At 44.8% G+C, this 21,165-nt stretch overlaps 1 protein-coding gene across 17 annotated transcripts; it reads left to right on the top strand.

Annotated features, from left to right (window-relative positions):
• The first annotated feature begins 1,087 nt into the window (after nucleotides 1-1,087).
• vit (vitrin) lies at nucleotides 1,088-20,399 on the top strand. 17 transcript variants are annotated; one of them, XM_071903390.2, is made up of 23 exons: nucleotides 1,088-1,304; nucleotides 5,762-5,852; nucleotides 6,143-6,211; nucleotides 6,451-6,607; nucleotides 6,918-7,051; nucleotides 7,133-7,210; nucleotides 7,567-7,773; nucleotides 8,443-8,487; nucleotides 8,972-9,007; nucleotides 9,105-9,155; nucleotides 10,159-10,221; nucleotides 10,859-10,921; nucleotides 13,258-13,332; nucleotides 14,342-14,407; nucleotides 14,900-14,962; nucleotides 15,871-15,933; nucleotides 16,293-16,340; nucleotides 17,068-17,133; nucleotides 17,228-17,375; nucleotides 17,462-17,565; nucleotides 18,580-18,806; nucleotides 19,436-19,949; nucleotides 20,167-20,399. In XM_071903390.2, exons 2-23 carry the CDS (start codon nucleotides 5,819-5,821, stop codon nucleotides 20,343-20,345), a joined length of 2,490 nt encoding a protein of 829 aa, XP_071759491.2. In that variant the 5' UTR covers nucleotides 1,088-1,304; nucleotides 5,762-5,818; the 3' UTR covers nucleotides 20,346-20,399. The 17 variants fall into 17 exon arrangements, with proteins under 17 accessions (XP_071759491.2, XP_071759490.2, XP_071759497.2 ...); XM_071903389.2 differs by having other exon boundaries at nucleotides 14,306-14,407; XM_071903396.2 differs by lacking the exon at nucleotides 10,859-10,921.
• Nucleotides 20,400-21,165: the final 766 nt, after the last annotated feature.

Below are 21,165 nucleotides of genomic sequence, written 5' to 3'. Positions count from 1 at the left end.
TCCCACATTCCCCAGGAGATGCCAGCCAGCTCTCTACCAAGCACCGGCGCCCGCAGAGATGTGCCCTTTTACTGTAAATGTCCTACATTAAAGCAACAGGCATCAAACTGATCAGTATATTAAAGAACACGTACTTGGCAAAACATCACATCAGTCAACTGAGTAGCAGGTTGGAGCAAAGGTTTTCACTGTGGGGAAGGAGGGTGGCTGTTTTTTACAGTAAACTGTCAGAACTCTACCAGTTGCCTATGGGTGAATTAGAACAACTCTAGTCTGTTGACAAGCTATCAAAGTAAGCAGCCTGTTGAAAGAAAAATGGGCAACTCTGAAACAGCACCTGATTTTTTTCTAGCAATATCAATGGGCAATTATCTACTTGAGGCATGAAAGTGTAATCTCAAAAGTCCCTGAGGCAGTTTCTACATTTGCAATGAATGACCATAATCACAACACAATGAGCTCTTTTACAGAGGCCCTTAAGACCATTAAATCAAAATGGCAGCCAGCCTCAACACAGCCATCCGTCCATAATAACACAACTTTGTGTGCCAATCTCCAATCTGCATAAACCAACAAGCTCTCCCTGGTGCCCTACCCCTCCTCACAGAAGGTTGACATAGCAGTGTGTCAGCAGACAAACAGCAGACAAAACCCCCAACGTGAAAGTGAGTGTGACTTGAATTGTCTGTTTCCCAAACAGGTGTTGATTGGTTTATTTGGTGGCACACTGGCGGAGGAGGAGTGATGGTTCTGGTGTGAGTTTACACACTTGCCACTCTTGCTTGTTGTATTTCTGTCAGTGGATGGAGAAGAGCTGGAGTCAACAACTTCAGCAGAATCATACCAGAAATGTTTTTTCCCCCACAGTCTTGAAAAGAAGCTTTCCACATCATGCAATAGTCTGCTTGGGCACGCTAAAATCCTAAAAAAATGTTTAGTGGTTCTGTCCTAAAGTAACTTGTCAAACACACAAAAAGATGCTGACAAGCTGAAATGCTCGCGCTGGTATGCTGGAGGTTGCCAGCAGCTTGCATCCTCTCTCTCTCTCTCCTGATGGCCCTGGGCTACTGCTCTGGGTGAAGCTGTGTGAGCCTGGAGTGGGACGGGCAAAGGGGGTAAACTCTGGCCCCGTCCCGTTCTCCACTTTTAATGAGCGCTCCGATCATGCAGACCTAAAAGTCCAGGTGGAACAGTTCATTGGTTGTTGATCCGCACTGGTTTTCAATGAAGCGGGCGCTGTTCTGAAAAAATTGCGCCGGGAATTATTTTTTTCTAACGCCTTGGGAATTATTTCAGCGTCTCAGGTAAGTTTACCTTTATTGCTCTGATGAAATTTGAATTCTGACCAGACACGACTCTACACTACTCCACGCACCGAAATATGAATTGGGGATTGTGTGTTTTCTATTGCGTGTCACGATGCGGGTGAAAGAATTATCCACTTTCTTGGTGATGGAGCTATCGTGCGTTATTGATGACCAATTGTGTTCAAACGCGTTTTTTCCTGGTTATACTATTGATCTTGAAATCTATTGGTGAATTTGAATCAATAACATGAAGTTTTGCTGTTGTTAAACTTTTTAAATATTTATTTAAAAAAAAGTTTTCACTTCAGCAGCGCTAGTACGGACTTGACCGGCTGCCCAAAGCACACTGCTGCTTAAATTCTGCTTTTTTTTTCACAGCAAAACGCTCCTTTCCCTCTTTTCTCAAGTGAGTTTTAGCTGAATCAAGTCGTGGAGGTAAGGCACTGACCATTCATACTGGGCTTCTTCTCATGGGTGATGGTGAAAATCCTTGGAAAATTATCAGGCTTTATTTCTGTTATTACTAAATCTCTATTTTCAAATGCCATATTTTACTAATCTCAAAAAGCAGCATGCCTTAGAAGTAAACTCTTCAGTTTTTATTTTATTTCCATGTGCATTATAATTTTATGTTTTTCATATTTCTGTCTTTGTACGTTGGAAGAGCCTGATCAAGCACAGGTGGTCCTTATACAATATGTCCAGCAGCAGGCTACAAGCTCTGGCTTGCATGGGAGACAGTGCCAAGAATTAAAGTAATTCAGCCTGTGCTGCACTCAGTAAACAAACAGTGCCTCAGCAGTGGTAGAATATGAAATGCAAAAGACTGCTGTGCAAGGAAATGACCTTGTAGAGACATGTTGGTTTTCCTGTGTCTCTGATCTCTCCTATGGGTCTTAGTTGGCTTGTTGCTGCAGCGCTTGGCACATCTAACATGCTTAAAGTACATTTCTGACACCTGTGAATTAAAGCTGGGATTGAACATTACCAGGCCATTTTTTTATGTATTGGCTGTGTGTAAATTAAATGTCTCACACCACCCATGCCATCATTCAGAAACACTATAAAACCAGCATCACAGGTCATGATACTCACACAAGACTCAATCCTGTCCAATACTTCTGTGCCTGTCTCTGTATCCAATGGCTACCCCAGACAAGGAATGTGGGTGCTGCTGAAATGGGGTTAAATTGAAATACGGTCCTTGTGTTTTGGGAATGAAGTTGCATGGCAGGACAGTTATGCCCTAAAGTTCACTGTGATTGATGGCAACTGAATTGGCTGAAAACATCAGGAGTGAAATGTGGATTAACTCCTGGCTGCATGTCCTACTCAGAATTTATCACTGCTTCTGTTCAGCACACTTAGCAACAGCTCCCATTCAAGCATTTGTAAGCAGTTTTGCCATTGATATTGATTGAACAGAGACTTCCCTCTCATTCAGGCTACCTGTATGGTAAGGCAGGTGTGTGTGACCTGCTTTGTGAGCCTATTGTGTGCTGGGCTTAGAAATACGCCTAGACAGCTACTGTGCATCCTGTTTGGACCACATATACCTTATCTGTATCTTATCAGCGGACACCTGGAACACTCCAGTAAAGGAGGATTTCAGCCTGCAGTGTCAGATTCCCGGTGGTTATGCATTTGAGTTTGTCACTTAAGAGAAGGGAAATATTCCCGCAGGAGCTGAGCCGCTCGCTCAACTGCAGCAGCAGACCGATAAGCTTGGCTTTGTGCAGAACAGCTTGGCCTTGTCTAATCTTGGTATTGTTATTTTGCTACATGTAATCCACTGATCTAACGTCGTAGTGAGAATGTTATCCCGAATTCAATAGTGGTTTAATTCCTCAAACTATGCGACCTGTCTGAGCCGTTGAGTATTGTATGAAGTGACTGAGGCCTCCTTCCATGCACAGAGCCCATCGTCTACTTTTGCACTGGCTGTGAAACTTGACTGGCGTTTGATGGAAATGTGATATTGGGAACGGCATACATGTTGTATGAGAATATAACATTTCTAAGAGGCAAGCTGAAGCCGTGGTAGTGGCACAACCCATATCTAAAGTTCAGCACAGGTGTATGCAAGATGTACAACACCTACAGTACGCAACCCCTCCCTCTTTGTAATTTATGGCGATAAGCAGCGGGTCTGAAAGCCCCTCGCATACCGTGACATTCTCCACAGCTCCCCGAGCAGGTGATAAGCTCTCACTGATCTATGTGCTCTCTGTTTGTTTAGTTTTGATCCTTTCTTTAGCTGAATGCTGCTTGGAGATTGTGTCTCTGCAAGTCCCCTCAGGATCCATTATCTACAGGAAACTCCCCACGGTGTTTCTGAAAGGAAAGGATATCATTTGCATTGCCTTTCATTGCTGGAGGAGGAGGCATTTAGAGGCGCATGCTCTCAGGACAGAAGTTATTGCCTTTTTTTATTACTCATTTAAAGGTTTTTTCTGACAATGAATTTGTGGCTCTTTTAAGATTCTTCAGAATAAACGAAATTAAAGACCTTTTAGGAAACTTTTTCGCTGAAAGTAGTTGAAGGCTCTAGTTTGGGAGATAGGGCTTCCACAGTAGGCTTTAGTTAAACTGTACTCACAGGTGTTTGACAAATTCATACTGTAGTTTGCCTCAGCCAGTGGAGCGCGCTGACTCACCTCTCCTACGCTGCAGGTCTGTCTTCTACAGACGCACATATCTGCCCCGGCTTGTTCCCGGCCTCAGCCCTCTCTTCCCTGCGAGGACAAATTGTAGTACTATGCAGCAGGGGATCTACCTGCCTGTCAAAGCACAACACTGTGGAAAAATCATGTCAATGCTTATGAATGTCAGATAAGAATGCAGAGCTGCATCAGAACTTTCACACCACCGCCATATTAGTTTTACTTTAACGTGATTGCAGAGTTTATATACTGTAAAAATCCCAGTATGAGATGAGAAATCACACGCTTCTATGCACAACAAGCAACTCATGCCCACTTTAGGTTAAAGTTGCACTATAGGCAACTTTGCATGTTGGCAGCTCCAAATGGCAACGAGAGGCAACTGTGTGAAAAAATGTAACTTCAATACCCAGAATTCCTGTAATGTGACATCAGTAAACTGCACACAGGATGCTCGTGTTTACCAATTGATTTATACCAAAGGATAGTCCAATTTATACCAAAGGAGAGTCCAGCTTTCTTTGGACGGATTTTGTTCTTATATTTTGATTCGTCACTTTCTGTGGGTGGAGAAGTGACCACACCCAACACCAGAATTTAATTTGGACAAATAGGGCGAATCTTTGGGCTCTCAAGCAATTGGGAATGGGCACTCTTCTCTGTTGCAGCCTCACTTTGTGATTTTGACATAAAAATCTTGCTAAGTGTAGCTTTAATAGGAGTATGTCACTCCCATTTGGGCCATATACAACATGTCACACTGAACTGCATCACATCTGACCCTGCCTGAGAGGTCGCTGTACGATCACATGTCCCCACTTGATCAAATTGAACCTGCCGGTGTGTGTTGGCGGTGACAGACGGGACGCCGGCCTCGTGGGAGGTGCGGCATTCCGCCGGTAACAGGGACGCTTCAGTCGTCACCTCCCCAGTGAGGAGTTCTGCCCCGGCGCACAGCGGGGACGCAGCCGGGCACATCCTCAACCCACAGTGTGTGAAGGGCAGCAGCAAGGAGCTGTAAGGCTTTCTCTGGCTGTCCCTCTGATTACAAGTTCTGCTGTGCAGGAATACAGTAAATCTACACCCACAGAAAGACCTAGTTATCCATTATCACCAGCGCTATCATTACTACAAGAGAATCGCGGCGTCTGGAAAGAAATCTTGGCAACCCAGTTATGTTCTTGTTTACACAGGCTCTGACATTGTTTCATGACTTCATACGGGTTTACCTTCTGAATCGGAATGACCGCGAGACATTTTCTGTGTGTACTGTAAACAGCCATAAATGAAAGGATCTGTATTTGAGATCGTGATTCGACTTGATGTGGCTGTTGCTGTCAAACATAAAGCCAGCTGATTGAACAGAGTTCCCCATTCCTCACGGATGATATTATGTCTGTGTGATCTCTCTAATTGCGTCTGACTCGTAGGTATTAGTGGGAGACACTTCTGTCTCCGAGCCCAGATGTTTGTTGCCATGCAATTCTTTCAGGCTTTTGTAACACACATCTGATCTGAGTTGTTGGTTCTGGCCAAAAGAATTTCTCATATCCCATACGATTACTGGTGTTGTTCCACTAACTCAGTCTCCTCTTTATTCAAATGCTCCTGAAAGCGTTGGCTGATGACACAAGTTTATTCTGTCTTGTTTCAAGCCAGCACTTGTCATGCTCACAGTAGATTTATGTGTCAAAAGTTGCTTTTAGACTGACTTTGAGTGGGCGGAAGGTGAGGGAAGGTGTTGCACAGGATAACGTAATGAAAGTCTGCTGCTTCTCCTCTCTCCCTAAGGTTGGGAGGTTATACAAGGACATCTGGCTGACCCGCTGAACCAGCACACCACCCAACATGATCAGAGCATCACTCACTGCCATCTGCCTCGGTAAGCCCCCCCACCCCCCTCCCATGTCTCTTTCTGTCCCTCTCATCTCTCTCTCTCTACACGTACTGTACTCTCTGCATGAGTACATTGGCTTTATATGGTTCTATATATCATTCTTGATGAGCATGTTTCCATAATACCCTCGGTGCAAACTCCGTGCTTCCTGTACATTAATGGCAGTGAACACAAACACTCCCTGTCTTCTGTGTGTACAGTAAACACACTGATGATTATGCTACTTTGTCTGCTAATACGTGAATCTCCCTGGCTTATTTCTGCTTTCCCCACAGCTCTCCTCCTCCTGTCCTGTGCTTGCTGGGCCAAGCCAAATGGACCAAAGAACAAGAAGCCAAAGCAAGGTAGACATCACAAACAAACAAGCCTGTAATCTCTGTGTCAGTCCCAGTATTATCGTCTCCACTTGCTCTCTCCACTGCAAGGTTGCAGTGAATTCACATTCAATTCAATTAATTCAGGTGCAAATCACCTAGTAGTTTCTTTCTAGACTGGATATAAAAACTTTCTTATGATTAAAAAAAATCTACTTTTTGAAATCTACTTGACCCCAACGTTGTTCTTCTGTACCTCCTTCCCCCAGTTGTTCCAGCCATAGAGTGTGATGTCAGAGCAGGAAAGATCAACCTCCCCGAGTTCATAGTCAAATGCCCAGCCCACTGTAAGGAGACCAAGCAGCAAGTCTATGGGACAGGGGTGTTCGCCTCCATCTCCAGCATCTGCAATGCAGCCATCCACAGGTAGAGTACTAGACAATGAACTGCAATGATAAATGTGATATACGCCCCAGAAAACATCATAGGTGATTCACTATCCTGAGGGTGACCAATTTGCAAGATTTTTTTCTTTTGGATGATTCCTGGTTCTTCTACATTTCTGCAATGGAAACGGCCTGAAAAATCTCCAGTGGGACATCTTTGTTGTATTGTTTTTGCCCCAAAGACACACGAAATGGTCATTGTACCTGCTGCTGTACATGCTATGCAGCATTGTGCCTCAATCAAAAGCATTTTAGAGCATTCATTCCCAGTGTAAATTCTGTGTCCACAGTGGAGTCATCACCAACTCAGGGGGGAAGGTGATCGTGAGGAAGATGGCGGGGCAGAACATCTACAAGGGCAGCAATTCCAACGGAGTGCGCTCTCTCTCTCTGCCTAAGTGGCGGGAGTCATTCGTTGTCTCAGGTATGACGGTGAAGAATACTATGTGAACCACGGCTCCCTCAGGTTAGCTGCCAGTCCTCAGTTGACTCTGTTGTGTTTCAGTGGGGAAGCCAAAGAAAGGAGTGATCTACCCTTCTACCCTGGACTACGCCCCTTCAAGACCCACCTATGTGAAAACAAGTGAGGAAGGAGTTGTTATTTTTTTTGCCATACACATTTAAATGAAAATGCATTGCTAGAGTACTAACTGCAGCCTGTCAGTGGGTTGATTGACAGATGCTTAGTGTTTCACAATGATCAAACAAACCGATAAGCACAGAAGGTTATTAGGTAAACTCTTGTCACCGTTCAAGGATCCCATGATGGGCTCAGGCATTCTGAAGCCCCACTAAGGCTGAGTGAGAAGCTGGAGCGCTGCGGCCCGGTGAAGAATGTCAAGAATGCATTACAACACAGCAGTTACTGTAGACGCTCTTCCTCCCCATCCATCCATCTTGTGCGCTATACCTCCTCCTCCGTCTGTCGTCTCCTCGCAGGTCAAAAGGAGGCCAAAGCTGCCGTCACCACAGCGCTGCCGGCTACGACGGCGCCTGAACCCACCACGACCGCTGCACCCGAACCCACCACCACCACCACCACCACACCGGCACCCACAACCACCACCACCACAATCATCGCCACCACAACACCCCCACCCACTACGACCAAGGCTCGTGCTGCGGTCCACAAAGTCAGGGATGCAGGTGAATTAAACACACACATCTAGGTTTTGCATACATACATGTCGCAAGAGAGCATTTTCGCTCTCACATCAATGGATCCATGTATGTTATGTGGGGGATTGTGTATTTACTCGGATGCAGGACAACATTAACGATTAATAAACTTAACACCTGATCCAGTAATACCAATCCACAACACCGCAGATCCACCACAGTCAGTGTGTCGGCTAGTGATGTTGACATCTAACTGACAACTGCGGCATGGAGCTTACAGTTGGAATCGCTCTGATTGCCTGAACAAGCTTTCATTCGCGTGCTACTGAGTGATGAAGATGAATGATCGCAGTTGGTAATTACAAGTCGCAACTGCAATTATGACAAATTACAGTTGGTCAGTGCTGAGATTAGGACTGTGCTGTTCTCCTTGCTTGACTGACCGAATGAACTGTACATTTGATCACACGACCATTCACCACTTAAATGAAAACATAATCAGACGGTAATCAGTGTGAGTCGTCCGCCCCATTAGGATATAAATGCAGGTATGTAGACAACGCTGCAGTGTCTTAAGGTATGTGTACGAATGAAGTGGACTATGTGCCCCCCCCCCCCACCCCCCTCTCTCCCTCACTTTCTGTAACTCTATCTCTCTCCTCTCACTGGCACCCAATGTGTGTTTCTTCTATCTAGGCAGCAGTCACCCGTACTTTGCCTCTGTGGCAGCCGCAAGCTCAAGTAAGTGAAGCAAAGCATAGAGGGGTCGGGACCTTGGTTGGTGGCATGAAGGGGCGCGGTGGTGTTGCTTACCACTGGGGTGCGCAGTAATGTTTTTTTTTATATACATATATCATATAGCATCAGGTGTTTGCTTCGCACTAGTCCTCTGGGATTTGTGTGCATCAGGATTTAAAGCATTCTGTATTAAAGCTCATAAGGACATTGGTAGTCCTGACATTCAACTATTTCCAAAGCAAGTTTGTCATATATGAACGGCACAACTTGTGTATTTAATAATGGGTGAAATCAATCCAGTTGTTTTAAGCCAAAAACTTAAAACACCAGTTTATTCTAACCTACAGTTATGACCTGAGCTAGTTGCTTATACTAAAGGCAAAATAATGGTCTATGTTGAATTTGCTACGTTTTTTACATTGAAACAATACAAAGATTTTTTTCCCCTAAATTCGCCCACATTGTGTTATTCTCAATATTGGTATAGGACAGTCACAGAATGGTCAAGGAAAGCCAAGCCAAGGTATGTCCAAACTCTCATTGATTCTGACGCTCTTGGAAAGTCCTTTGCACAACATACAATAATTCAAGTTTGACTAAACAATTAAATTTCTCCAAAGTATTCAGAGGAAGTGCCTATCCGAATAGATTTTCACCACGTGCCAATCCAGGTAAACCAAGCTTTAATTGTCCTGATGTGTCTTTTGTCATTCTACCTTTGGAGCCCACAACTGTCTCAAACGTGCAGCTGGAGTTCTGTTCTTTTATATGCTCTTTTTTTCCCCCTTTCTCTCTTTTTTCTGTCTTTCTTTCTTACTGATCTACAATCTCTAAACTCTGCATGGCTTCTCTGTTCTCTATGTGCACAGCTGCCTTCAAGACTTTTACTAGACCGCTAACACAGGGCCAGAGCAGAATGTTCTGGAGCAGCCCGGCATCTGTTCTGTTATCCTTAAAGTCGAAAACCACTCAATTACAGGATTCAAATGTGTTTTTCAAGTGCCATCGGACAGGCTCAGTCTGTATTAGTGAACATTTATCATTGCCCCCTATGGCCAGAAATGAGAGAAGAGTTTGTCTTACCTCTAATCTAATGGATTGTTTCGGGGAGAATGGATGGTAAAATATGGAAAATGTGACTGTTAGAGAATCTGCCACATTTATCAGGAGATATGGGTATTTTCTGGTTAAGAGCTATTAGCACTACTATAAAATAACGCTCGTCTGGCTGTAAAAGTTCAAAGATTGCGTGTGTCCATCACATCAGTCTCCAGTCACAGCTGCAGGCTGCGCATCTTGGTGTCATCACACATCACATTTTCTCCACAGATTCAGTTTCTAGTTTGGTGCATGAGATGTTCATGTTCCCACAAAAAACTGACCACATGAACCACATCTGAATTGTGTAATTGAGAGGTATTCCCTTTTAAACAAGGCCATGCTCCTGGCCCATCGACACTCCTGTATCAAAGCTAACACCCTGTTATTTTCTCTCTGACTTACAAAACATCATTGCCATTGTTACCAAATCAAAACATTCTTTAATTGTACCATTGCTTTGTTGTAAAGGTTACCATACAGTAGATCATTGCACAACACATGAATTCATATTTTTAGTTATTCAGTTATTTTATATTATGCCATGTTATGTTTGTCTCCCGCTCTTGGTCCCAGGTCTGCGCAGACCAGAGGCAGGGTCGACTATCAGGAGACAGCCAGCCTCTCCTGTTGGCTCAGGTCAGCCTCATCTCACACACACACCCACACACACACACACACACACACACACACACACACACACACACACACAAGTTACAAACAGGTAGACACGTTGGCACGGACAGGGAATGTGGGTCAAGGGCAGCAGCAGACAGCAGGGGGGACAGATGGCTTTGTGGGAGCAGGAGTCCAGGAGACGGTGACTGTAGGCTGTAAGTCTGACCCTGGTGTCCACACCCATAAGCCCCTGTGATCTTCACCCCAGGGTCACCGCTAATCCGCTCCATCATGCATCTCGGCTAACATCGCATTCCTTTCAAGATCACCACTGTTAACGGCTGTCCCCCGCCATCAGGCACATCCTCTTATTCATGTTTTGATTTTCCGAGATGAAAAGAGCAAATGAATTTGCTAAAGCCGAGTTAAGGCCTGTAAATTTACCCGGCATATATCCTCTTGTTTTTGATATCATGCTGTGGAGAAAATGCCTTCAACTTCAGTCAAAGCAAAACAGCTGGGCTGCATTTGTGGATGGAGCCCTCGACCTGAAGCTCTCTTCTGCTTTACCACCCCCCCTCCCCTCCTCTTCACTCCTCCCCATCCTCCCCCTTTCCTCTCCTTACTCCATCTGCCTGTTTCTCATTGCTACAAACAGCTTTTAACAGGGTTCAGCCAGCCCCACCTGAGAGGACTCCCAACACTGGCCAGTCCAACCCCAGTAAGTATCTCCAGACCCTGAGCGGGACTCCTGAAGCCGTACTTCAAAACATTCACACTTAGTGGAGGTAGAGAAGCAGACAGGTCTGATCAAACAGGGAAATAACCCGAGCAATAAAACCCCAGTTGAAATGTTTTATAAAGCAGCACTAATGTTAACCCTCTGTGGGACGCTGTGGTTCACTGCCTATATAGAAATACAGGCGGATATTCAGGTCGACAAGCATCCAACCGACTTTCACGGCACCCGACATGACATGGTGGCAAATGGACAGCAGGTATGCAGATATGCCTCAAAGATGAGCGGAGGTGATAGCATTGTCCCGAAGTCATCTTGTGACATATCTCTGTGAGACAGCCGTGAACTCCGGCTGTAAGCTTTCTCTTTAGATAAGACCATGATGAGAAACGCACTCTGTCAGTACTGTAATAATATCCTATGACAGATCCCATCTGGTGTGGCCTCTTCCCCTCCCTTGTAAATGCTTACAGAGGGAGAGAGATGAAAGCAGCAGCACCAGAGTGGCCCGATTGGTGCTCCCAGAGAGAGAGACTCATGACCCAATCCTCAACGCCGCAGACGCCTGCAGGATCTGGGTCCTCTCTCCAGCTTGAATAGAAATAGGAATAGAAAGCTCTTGCCATTCAAGTCCAGTCCAGGCTTGGCCTGCTGAGGAATGCGCCTCTGTTTTGCTTCTGTGGAATGCAAAACCATGGATCCCTAAAATTAGATTGGATTATATCCTCTTAGATTATGATTTATGGTATACTGCAGTGCAGGCTGATTCAAGCCAGCGGGTCAGTCGTCCCGTTAACCTGTTGCTGTTTGGAAGCTATTGGCTGTGATGTTGTGGGCTAAATATATGTCTAAATGTAGGTGCAGTGTAGTGTCTGATCAGTGCTGAGAACAGGTACAGAGATGGGTGGTTTAGGGATAATAATGTGCTACTTTATTGATCACCTTAGGGACATTCTTTTTGTTTGCCCCCTCCACAGGGAGGTCAGAGGTCAGGGTCAGATACAGAGCAGCAGGCCTGGAGCTGGTAGGGATTCAGTGTCTTGCTCAAGGACACCTCACCAGGGTGGATGGTTGCTGACACTGGGACTTGAACCCTGGTTTACAGGTTGAAGGGGGATCTCCCTACTCACTATTTGCCACCCTGTTGCCCTCAATCAATGTCTGAATTTACTGTTGAGCCTTTTGGAGACGATACGACCCAATTCAATCTAACATCTGTAATGAGAGATGCCCACTTGATAAGCGCAATGATATACCCACACTCACCCACCACCTTTCCATGAGTATTAAAGCCAGGTTTCTCCATTTACCCATATTTAAGAGCAGAAGAGATAGCGTGAGATTGTGTCCAGCAGGTTCTGTGTCGAACTGCAGACCCCGAGGTGAGGATCACTATCCTCAATTCTCCTCTGACCTTTTGGCCGCAGCGTTCAGCGAAGTGTGTATGAATCTGAGAGTTAAAGTCAATCCTTTTAAAGCACCGGTTTCATCAGAAAAAAATAACATTACTGTCTGCTGTATAGTGCTCGGCCTTTGACCAGCAGCAGATTACTCTAATCTCTGTGTCCTACAGTATATACTGTCCCTGGGTTGACACCAGCATTAGAACAATACTCCCACGCTCCGCCGGGCCGCTAGCTGGGCTCTCCCAGCCGATCCCAGTCAACAAAGGCCCTGTTTGCTAGCTGCCACTGGATGGGAACCCAGGGCCCAGGCCGTGTGTTTTTGTAAGCTCCTCATCCACTGTTAGGGAGGGGTTAATTGAAGTGTTGTCATGGCTAAGTTAGATCAGACAGATGCAATGTACTGTTATGGGTTTACTCGACTGTTTTTGCTACCGGTGCTCTGTAACATTCTTGCACACTTAGATTAACCTCTAGCCATGCGAGCCTCTGACTTAGTCCTTTAACTGACTAATATGTTGCCACGTTACCGGTTGAAACTATGCTTTGGAGTCTGTGCAAACAAACTGTGATGCCAGGAGCAGCAGGTAGCAAACGTAAGAATGAGAAACACATTTGCTCAGTGAGTTGGGCTTCCTCTGTCAGCTCGTCTCTCTACTCTGCAGGTAGAGAGAGAACGGCTCACAGTGGAAACAACTCGGTGCTACGCTTCACATAAACAGCCCTTAGTCGCTCAGTCGCTGTATGGCCCCGGGCGACTATGTTTAGTGTCTGACTGAGGCTGAACATCTTGTGCATACCTCACTAATAAGGTGGCGCGGCAGGTTTAGTGGAGGTCACAAGTATGCTAGTCCTGGTGATGACACTGGCTGGTGCTTGTTCATGAACGCAGCTTTCTAATCTTCCCCTGCACAGCTTTTCCCAGAAGGGATTGGCCGACCCCCTCCTTTGCTCGTCCTGATTGGTTCCCTGGAGCTAGACGACCAGCAGGTATCAAACAGAGGATACATCATCCTCCCTAATACTTAAACAAACCATAAACATACTCTAATCTAGTTTAAATTGTTCTTCTAATTTAAATTGTTTTATAAAGTGTTCAAACTAGCCAAGGTAAGATGGTCTGGTTAGAATTATTGTAATAAAAAGCAAAACATTTTGACTTAAGGTAGGTTTTATAATAACCTAATGACCTAGATCCATTTTATATACCTTGGAAAAAACTCTTGAGCTTGAACAGTTACATTTAAGTTAAAGGGGAATACCACTGAATCTATTTAAATTCCCATGCTCAGAATTTGGTCTGTCTAAATAAACTGTCACTCATAGTCTAACCAGTACGCAAGTATTTACCCCCTAATCTATGATGACACACTGATGCACAACTGCATAGAAAATTAATTGGAAAAGAGCTGATTTAGATGTAAAAATTTAGACAAATCATATGTATTCGCTAAAGTCAGACTCCATTGCATTTGCGGGTAGAGATTGGTTGTCTTGTTTCTTGCTTTTGGAGTCAGTTGTTCAGCTATGCGTTATCATAAATACAGATTGTATTCCATAAAAATAACATGTGAATTTTGAATATGAGTGGCATTCCCCTTTAATTGCATTAACTCAACTTCTGACCACAAATGCACACAAGGGGCTACTGACTAAAGACCCAATCCAGACTATAACACCTCCTTATCTCCATCACCCCCGATCCTAGTGCCACTTGATTTTCTTTCATGTACTTTATTGGATTGCAGACATTTCTGCCTCTCAATGTCACTGAGTGAGCATAGCAGTTTAAGATATCATGTGCTAATTTGAAGCTCTAAATGGGTTGTTAACATTGCTTTTGAGACTCTTTCCATCAGCCATCAAGAATCACCATGTATATAGCCATCATTTCTATTGGATTGGAGCTTTAAGGTCATATGAAGCTAACAGTCCTCTACTCCCTGAAATGTAATCCCTGTAGTTGCTGATGCCTCCACCTTCTCTACTGTACATTCAGATGTTAGTTACCCAGCTCCAGACTCAGGCTACGCGTGGAGCGAGGCGGACACACATGAGATCCCAGGTAAGTCACCACCCACTGGCAGACAGCACCACATGACAGCTTGGTGTGTGCCGCCCCCCCTCACAGGGGCAGGTCACTACACCTAGACTTGTATGCATTTACGTCTGCGTCCAGTGCATGTTGGAACACGGCATGCTCGTGTGACTGATCCAGTTTGGTATCTGCCGATCATGTGTGTGTTCAATGTGCTCGCCTCTGTAAGTATGTACAGTGCCAGTGTCTCTCAGGATGTTTTACTACATGCCATGTGCCTGCCATATGACAAGCCTGTGATGTATGGAAGGGATGAGCATAAGGGCAGATTTACTGTTTGTGCATGTCAAGAGAGACCCTGTAAGGGGATGAGTCTGCACAAAGTCATTCTCTGCAATGGTCTGCGATTGGTCGAGAAGAATATGTGCAGTCTGACCAATCGCAACCATGGAAATCTGTGCATCTCCCTCTGATGTTCACTGTGGGAATACTAATGGGTCTTACGACGTCCTCCTCCAGCTCGCGATCACAGGCCTGATATCTCAGAGTATGAGCGGTGGTATTATAACTTTGGACCGTACCGTAAGTGCTTTTCCATTCTATTTGCTGGGAACTAACAGGTGTTGGTGTTGAGGTTTTATGTTGTCATGATGTACAGTATGTGATTCTGTAGACCTGTTTTGACTTAGAACCAAAGTGCAAAGTTTTCTCTCAGTAACACAACACACTCTATCCTTCCCCCTCTCTCTCTCTTTGATCACACACACACACACACACACACACACACACACACACACACACACACATGCATGCACCACCACATTCTCACTTTCCCCATGATTTCATTTTCTGAAACATGGCTACTACAATTTTATCTCATTTAGTTTCTGTTGTCCAGTTTGTGTGTTTGTCATTGTGACTTTTTTCTTTTGAGGTGAGATGCAAGAAGGTGAGATTTATAAGCCTCTTGGAGTTTCTTTATCTCACCTGCACATTTTTCCTCTTTCTTCTCTCTTCTGTGTTTTATTATTTATATTATCACATAAACTAGACACACATATGCTAATAATTAAAAGGATTTCTCCATACAGTGTTTAAGCAATCGTACAAGCTCACTAAGAACCGGGCCATAACAATTCAGTGCTTTGAAAGCAAAAGAATTTGATTTGTTTTTAGTTATAGCCTTCACACTAAAAAACAAACCATTTACTACATGGCCCAATGACAAGACACAAAAGCATGCACAAAGCCCTCAGATTCAGATTATAGGCCATGGCTCCATCTGTTTGATGACACTGCCGAGGCATCTAAATCTAGATAGAAGAGCCATGGTTTGGAAAACCAAGTGGCTTAGCTGTTTCCAGCGTGTCCCACAGGAATACAACCACACGTCCTACCAAATGAAATGTTTGGCCATGGTGTATTTGCATTTGTTGGAGATAATGTCATGTGTCAAGGTTTGAGATGACTGTTGAAGTCTTTACTTTCAGCTCCCCGTGCCACTGACTCAGATGGCAACCGTAAAGTGCCACTGGAAACAACCCACACTAGAGGTGAGCAGTGCTTACTGTGGAGCGCCAGCTTGTGTCCAGTAAAGCATAAGGTTGCACTCTCCATACAGCGTTCATAAGGCAATCTTCATTTGGACTTTTGCAGAGGGGGTAGAAAATAAGTGCCACTTCTTTTGCTCTGCTATTAGTTGCAATTTTGCTCAAAGCGCTGCTGCTTTAGCTTTCCAAGTGTGAGGAGGGCCAATGATTAAATCTCAAGAAAAGCAGTATTTTCCTTTTGTGAAGAAGAAGCCCATTTCCCCTTTTTGTGTAGTCATTATGGTGAGTGGTGTTAGCTAGTGACTTGTTGCTTTGTGGTGGAGGTGTGCTAATGCTGAGCTTGTATGATATCATCTACACAGTGGAGCCAGTGGATGCCTGGAAGCCAGAAGCAAACATTTATGAATCAGGTGAGATAGCTTGCACTGCTGCAAACCTCTTTTCTGCCTTTCAAAACAGCCGCTTTGCCAGAAAGTGTTCGGTTCTGACTCTGAAAGTGCAAACCTAACCGAGGTTATCCAAGGAGAAGGCCTCTTGAACCCTCATCCCAAAAAGCATCTGGGTTTCCACACCACCGCTCACTCTGTAATTGTACGGATCTGGAGTGAAAAGTCAAATGGCATGGTTGCTAGAGGATGAAATCAGTTCCTGGTATAATTGGTATAATTGGTATAATTCTTGCCACAACAACTACTGAGGCTGGGAATACTTGCCAGGACTCCTAAGGTTTTGGATATGTGTGGACAGCTGTAGATCTAAAGGGCAATTCCACCAAAACTGGCTTGCAGGTTGTTATTCTGCAAAAGTAGAACTTTTCCTAAAATGTACCAAGGGTTTCTCTATTGTTTTATTAGAGTTGTGGTGTGAGTTCTGAAGGTTTAAGAATAAACACTTCCATGACAAGATCAAATTGCATTGCGTGAGATGGTTCAAAGGCCATAAAATTGTTTCAACCATCCCAGACAAATACCATATGACTGAATTTTCCATGATACTGAGAACTCATAACTCAACAGCCATTAGGACAGACTTTTTGAGGTGGGATTTAAGAAACTATCTTCTTTTGCAGAATAGCACCTCAAAAGTTAATTTAGGTGGAATTCTGCTTTAAGGAACTGTGTGTTTCTTAATTTTCAGGCTTCAACATGAGAGAGCAAGACTCCATACCCAGAGCACCGGAGCCTGCGTCCCAGGGAGACCCGAGTATGTCCCTTGTACTTCACACATGTATGAAATAAACACAAAGCGTGGCATCTGTTGTGTGTTGCAATCTTGCGGTGGTTCTTTGTTCCTGCAGACTGTATGGTGGACCTCGCCTTCCTGATGGACGGAAGCTGGAGCATCGGGAAGCGCCGCTTTAAGATCCAGAAGGACTTCCTGGCTGAGGTGGCCCAGGTCATCAAAGTGGGCGTGGCTGGACCCATGATGGGCATCATCCAATACGGGTAATTGCTGTTCCTGTTTCTTAATGCATTTGTACAGGAGAAAATACCAACATAATGATTGTTGGTCTTTCCTGTTTTGTCTGCAGGGATGACCCAGTGACAGAGATGAGCCTGAAGTCTTACTCCAGCTCCAGAGATGTAAAGACAGCCATAGATAAGATCGTCCAGAAGGGAGGCCTCTCCAATGTGGGTGAGTGACCTATTTGCCAGCTAAATGCCTACAGGCACAAGTGTGAAAGTGAAAGGGGCACAATTATCGCGTGGTTTACTAGCCAGATCACATTTTCACATGCAAGGATAGAATTAAATCTAAATTTGCCGCGAGACACTGTTACCTAAATTACAGTCCTGCTTCTGTAAGCCGTGTTTTTCTCTTGGTCTGACCAAAAGCATTTGGTTTTACCAGCCCAGGGGGTCAGTTTACAGAAAGTATGTGCTGTTTTTCTGCTTAGGTTGGTGCGTCAGCATGCATTCACTGCCACATGTGTCTTTATGACATGCTAAATTTTGCAGCCTGATACAAATAGTGTTGTTTGTGTTTGCCCAGAGGTTCCCTCTAATCAGGCAACAATGCGAGTGACTGTAATGCCTCCATAGTCATTAACAGCAGATCCTCTCCTGTTGTTAGACCACCAACCACGCTATGACAGGCTTAATGATATATTGTCGCTACTTTCTGCAAGGATATACAGTACAGGCAATAGACTTTACAGAGACTCGTGTATTTTTGTATACAAAATACATGGTAAGTAATGCTTGTATCTGGCATAGATGAATGTAGGTGTTTTTACAAGGTTGCTTCTGTATGGTTAAATGAAGCCATACTGACCCTGACTATCAGCCTCTGACATACACAACATCTGGTCCACTGAATGCATGTAATGAACACTACATTTTTACAATTTCATTTTTTTTATGGATCTAATAGCATGCAGAGATGCAAAATGAGCAAATCTTCTAGAATCCATGTGCATGCATTACTCAGATTTTGAGTAACAACTGAATACAAGTTGAATGGTGTGAAATACTTTGAATATTTGAAAGCATTTGACTGCAAGTAACATTTTATTATCTCAACTCGACTTCCATTCTCAACAAACTAGAGTGTGCTCTTAACAGGGGGCTTCTCGCACTTGTTCTCTCCAAAGTCCACGCATGTGTTTTACTGTAACCATCTCTCTACTGCCCCCTTGTGCCCTAACAGGGAAGGCCCTCTCCTACATCAACAAGCAGTACTTCAGTGATGCCAACGGCAACCGAGGAGGAGCTCCCAACGTGGCCGTGGTGCTGGTGGACGGCTGGCCCACTGACAAGGTGGAGGAGGCGTCCCGCCTGGCTCGGGAGTCCGGCATCAACATCTTTTTTGTCACCATCGAGGGCCCCGATGACAACGAAAAACAAAATGTGGTTGAGGCCAACTTTGTAGACAAGGTAGAGTGCTGTCACAGAGGGGGGTGTATCAGGGCTGGGGCCATTCATGAACTGAATTGAGAATGCATGGTAAAGTCCAATTCAATTCCTGGAGTTGGAATTGGAATTGCACACAGCTCTAAGGAAACAGAACTGGAATTGAATTGGAATGACAGGAAACAGAATAGAATTCCATGAAATTCCATGTAATTCCACTTCTAAGAGAGGATGTCTTGACTTGCTAAACATTATAAATCAAACATTATGAATCAAATAAAGGACAGTTTGACAAATCAAATACATTCAATCATAATGTATGTATTCACGATTATATGTTATGCATCAAATACCACCTGAAAGGTACCTTTAACATTTTATGATATACAGTAGGCTATTGATAATAAATGACACAATGTGTAATCTCAGATATGTGGTAAGAAAAAAAAAACATGGAATTTCACAGAATTTCACTGAATTAAATTGAACTTCCTAAAATTCCAATTCAATTCCAATTCTGGCTTCTGTAGGTTTTTTCAAATTCCAAGTCCAATTCCTCAGTTGAATTGGAATTGATGAGTCCTTCATGAATTGACCCCATAATCACAACATAGGTTTGAAAGAAATGACCATGTGCCACTTCATCCCCGCAGGCTGTGTGTCGGACGAACGGCTTCTTCTCCTTGCCCGTGTCCAGCTGGTTTGCCCTGAGGAAGGCCGTGCAGCCGCTGGTGAAGCGCGTGTGCGACACCGACCGCCTGGTGTGCAGCAAAACCTGCCTCAACGCCAACGACATCGCCTTCGTCATCGACGGCTCCAGCAGCGTGGGCACGGGGAACTTCCGCACGGTGCTGCAGTTCGTGGCCAACGTCACGCGGGAGTTCGAGATCTCCGACACGGACACGCGGGTCGGAGCCGTGCAGTACACCTACGAGCAGAGGCTGGAGTTCGCCTTTGGCCAGCACAACAACAAGGCCGACCTGCTGAACGCCATCAAGCGCATCAACTATTGGAGCGGCGGGACCAGCACCGGCGCTGCCATCACCTACACAGCGGAGCAGCTCTTCAGCAAGTCCAAGCCCAATAAACGCAAAATCATGATTGTCATTACAGATGGGCGCTCCTATGATGATGTCATTGCACCTGCACTGGCTGTCCATCGCCAAGGTGAGGGAGGTCCAAATACACAAATCATAAAACATAACTATCCAGCTATCTGATAGGAAATAATGACTCATTCATTAGTTTATCTTTTGCAGTCTCCCAGTTCTCCTGCTTCCTCTGGTCTGTGATCAGTCCACAGTGTGGTGTCACGGTGTGTGTGTTTGATGTAACGAGCAGCTGTGAGGCCCGTGTGTAATCTCCTGTCTCTCCCATGACCCAGGTGTGATTGCCTACTCCATCGGCATCGCCTGGGCGGCCCAGGACGAGCTGGAGTACATCGCCACGGACCCCGATAAAGAGCACTCCTTCTTTGTGGACGAGTTCGACAGCCTCTACAAGTTTGTGCCCAAGATCATCCACAACATCTGCCAGGAGTTCAACTCGCAGCCCAGGAACTGAGGAACGCATCGTGGGCAACATCACCCGAGGGACACTGGGGTTGGGGAACCAGAGGGAGGGAGGGAGGGAGGGAGGGAGGGAGGGGCAGAGTGGGACCAAGTGGGGGGTGGGTGAAGCGGGTGGGGGGTATATGGAGTTGGCCATCTTGATCCTGGACTGTCACTACGTCTACTGGGGGCGGTCTTAACAGAAAACTATAAATTTGCCGATTCTGGTGCCCAGATGGCGGTGCCGGATTGGCTACAGCGCCCCGAGTTTGAACAGGGAGGTGTTTAGGGGAGGATTGTGGGTTTGGATAAAACAAATCTAAAAATGAAATGGCATTGGGACACAAATATACAGTTGGTGCTAATGGTAAAGGATTTGGATACACACAGTGGCTCATAATCACATTGACATATTGACATCTCAAAGGATACTTTGATGTTCAGTTGTTCTCTGTGGTTGTCATAGAGACAGGGTGTATTCTCATCCCTAATCATACAATATGATTGACAAAAGTAAAGCTACCTTATTGGGATACGGTGCTTGCAGAGAAATGTAGATTTTAAGCATGCCTAGCACTTCCTCTTATGGCTTAACATACTGCATAAACTTAACATGGTGCTTTTTTATACAATTCTCTGTAAAGAGGACATACCTTCTTAGAATTGATGCATTTTGATCTTCCTAATAGGAGAGATTTGATAGTAGGGACATTGTTCAAGTCCCTCACAAAAAGACTACAGTGCTGATATTTACTTGCTGTGTTGGTATTAATGGTACTGTGTTGAAATAAGGTTCATGTGCAACTAACAACACATGTTAAAGATGGATGTGG

The sequence above is a fragment of the Centroberyx gerrardi genome, chromosome 15 (genome assembly GCF_048128805.1).
Source record: "Centroberyx gerrardi isolate f3 chromosome 15, fCenGer3.hap1.cur.20231027, whole genome shotgun sequence".
Classification (NCBI taxonomy): domain Eukaryota; kingdom Metazoa; phylum Chordata; class Actinopteri; order Beryciformes; family Berycidae; genus Centroberyx; species Centroberyx gerrardi.
This window is presented reverse-complemented; position numbering and strand designations above follow the sequence as displayed.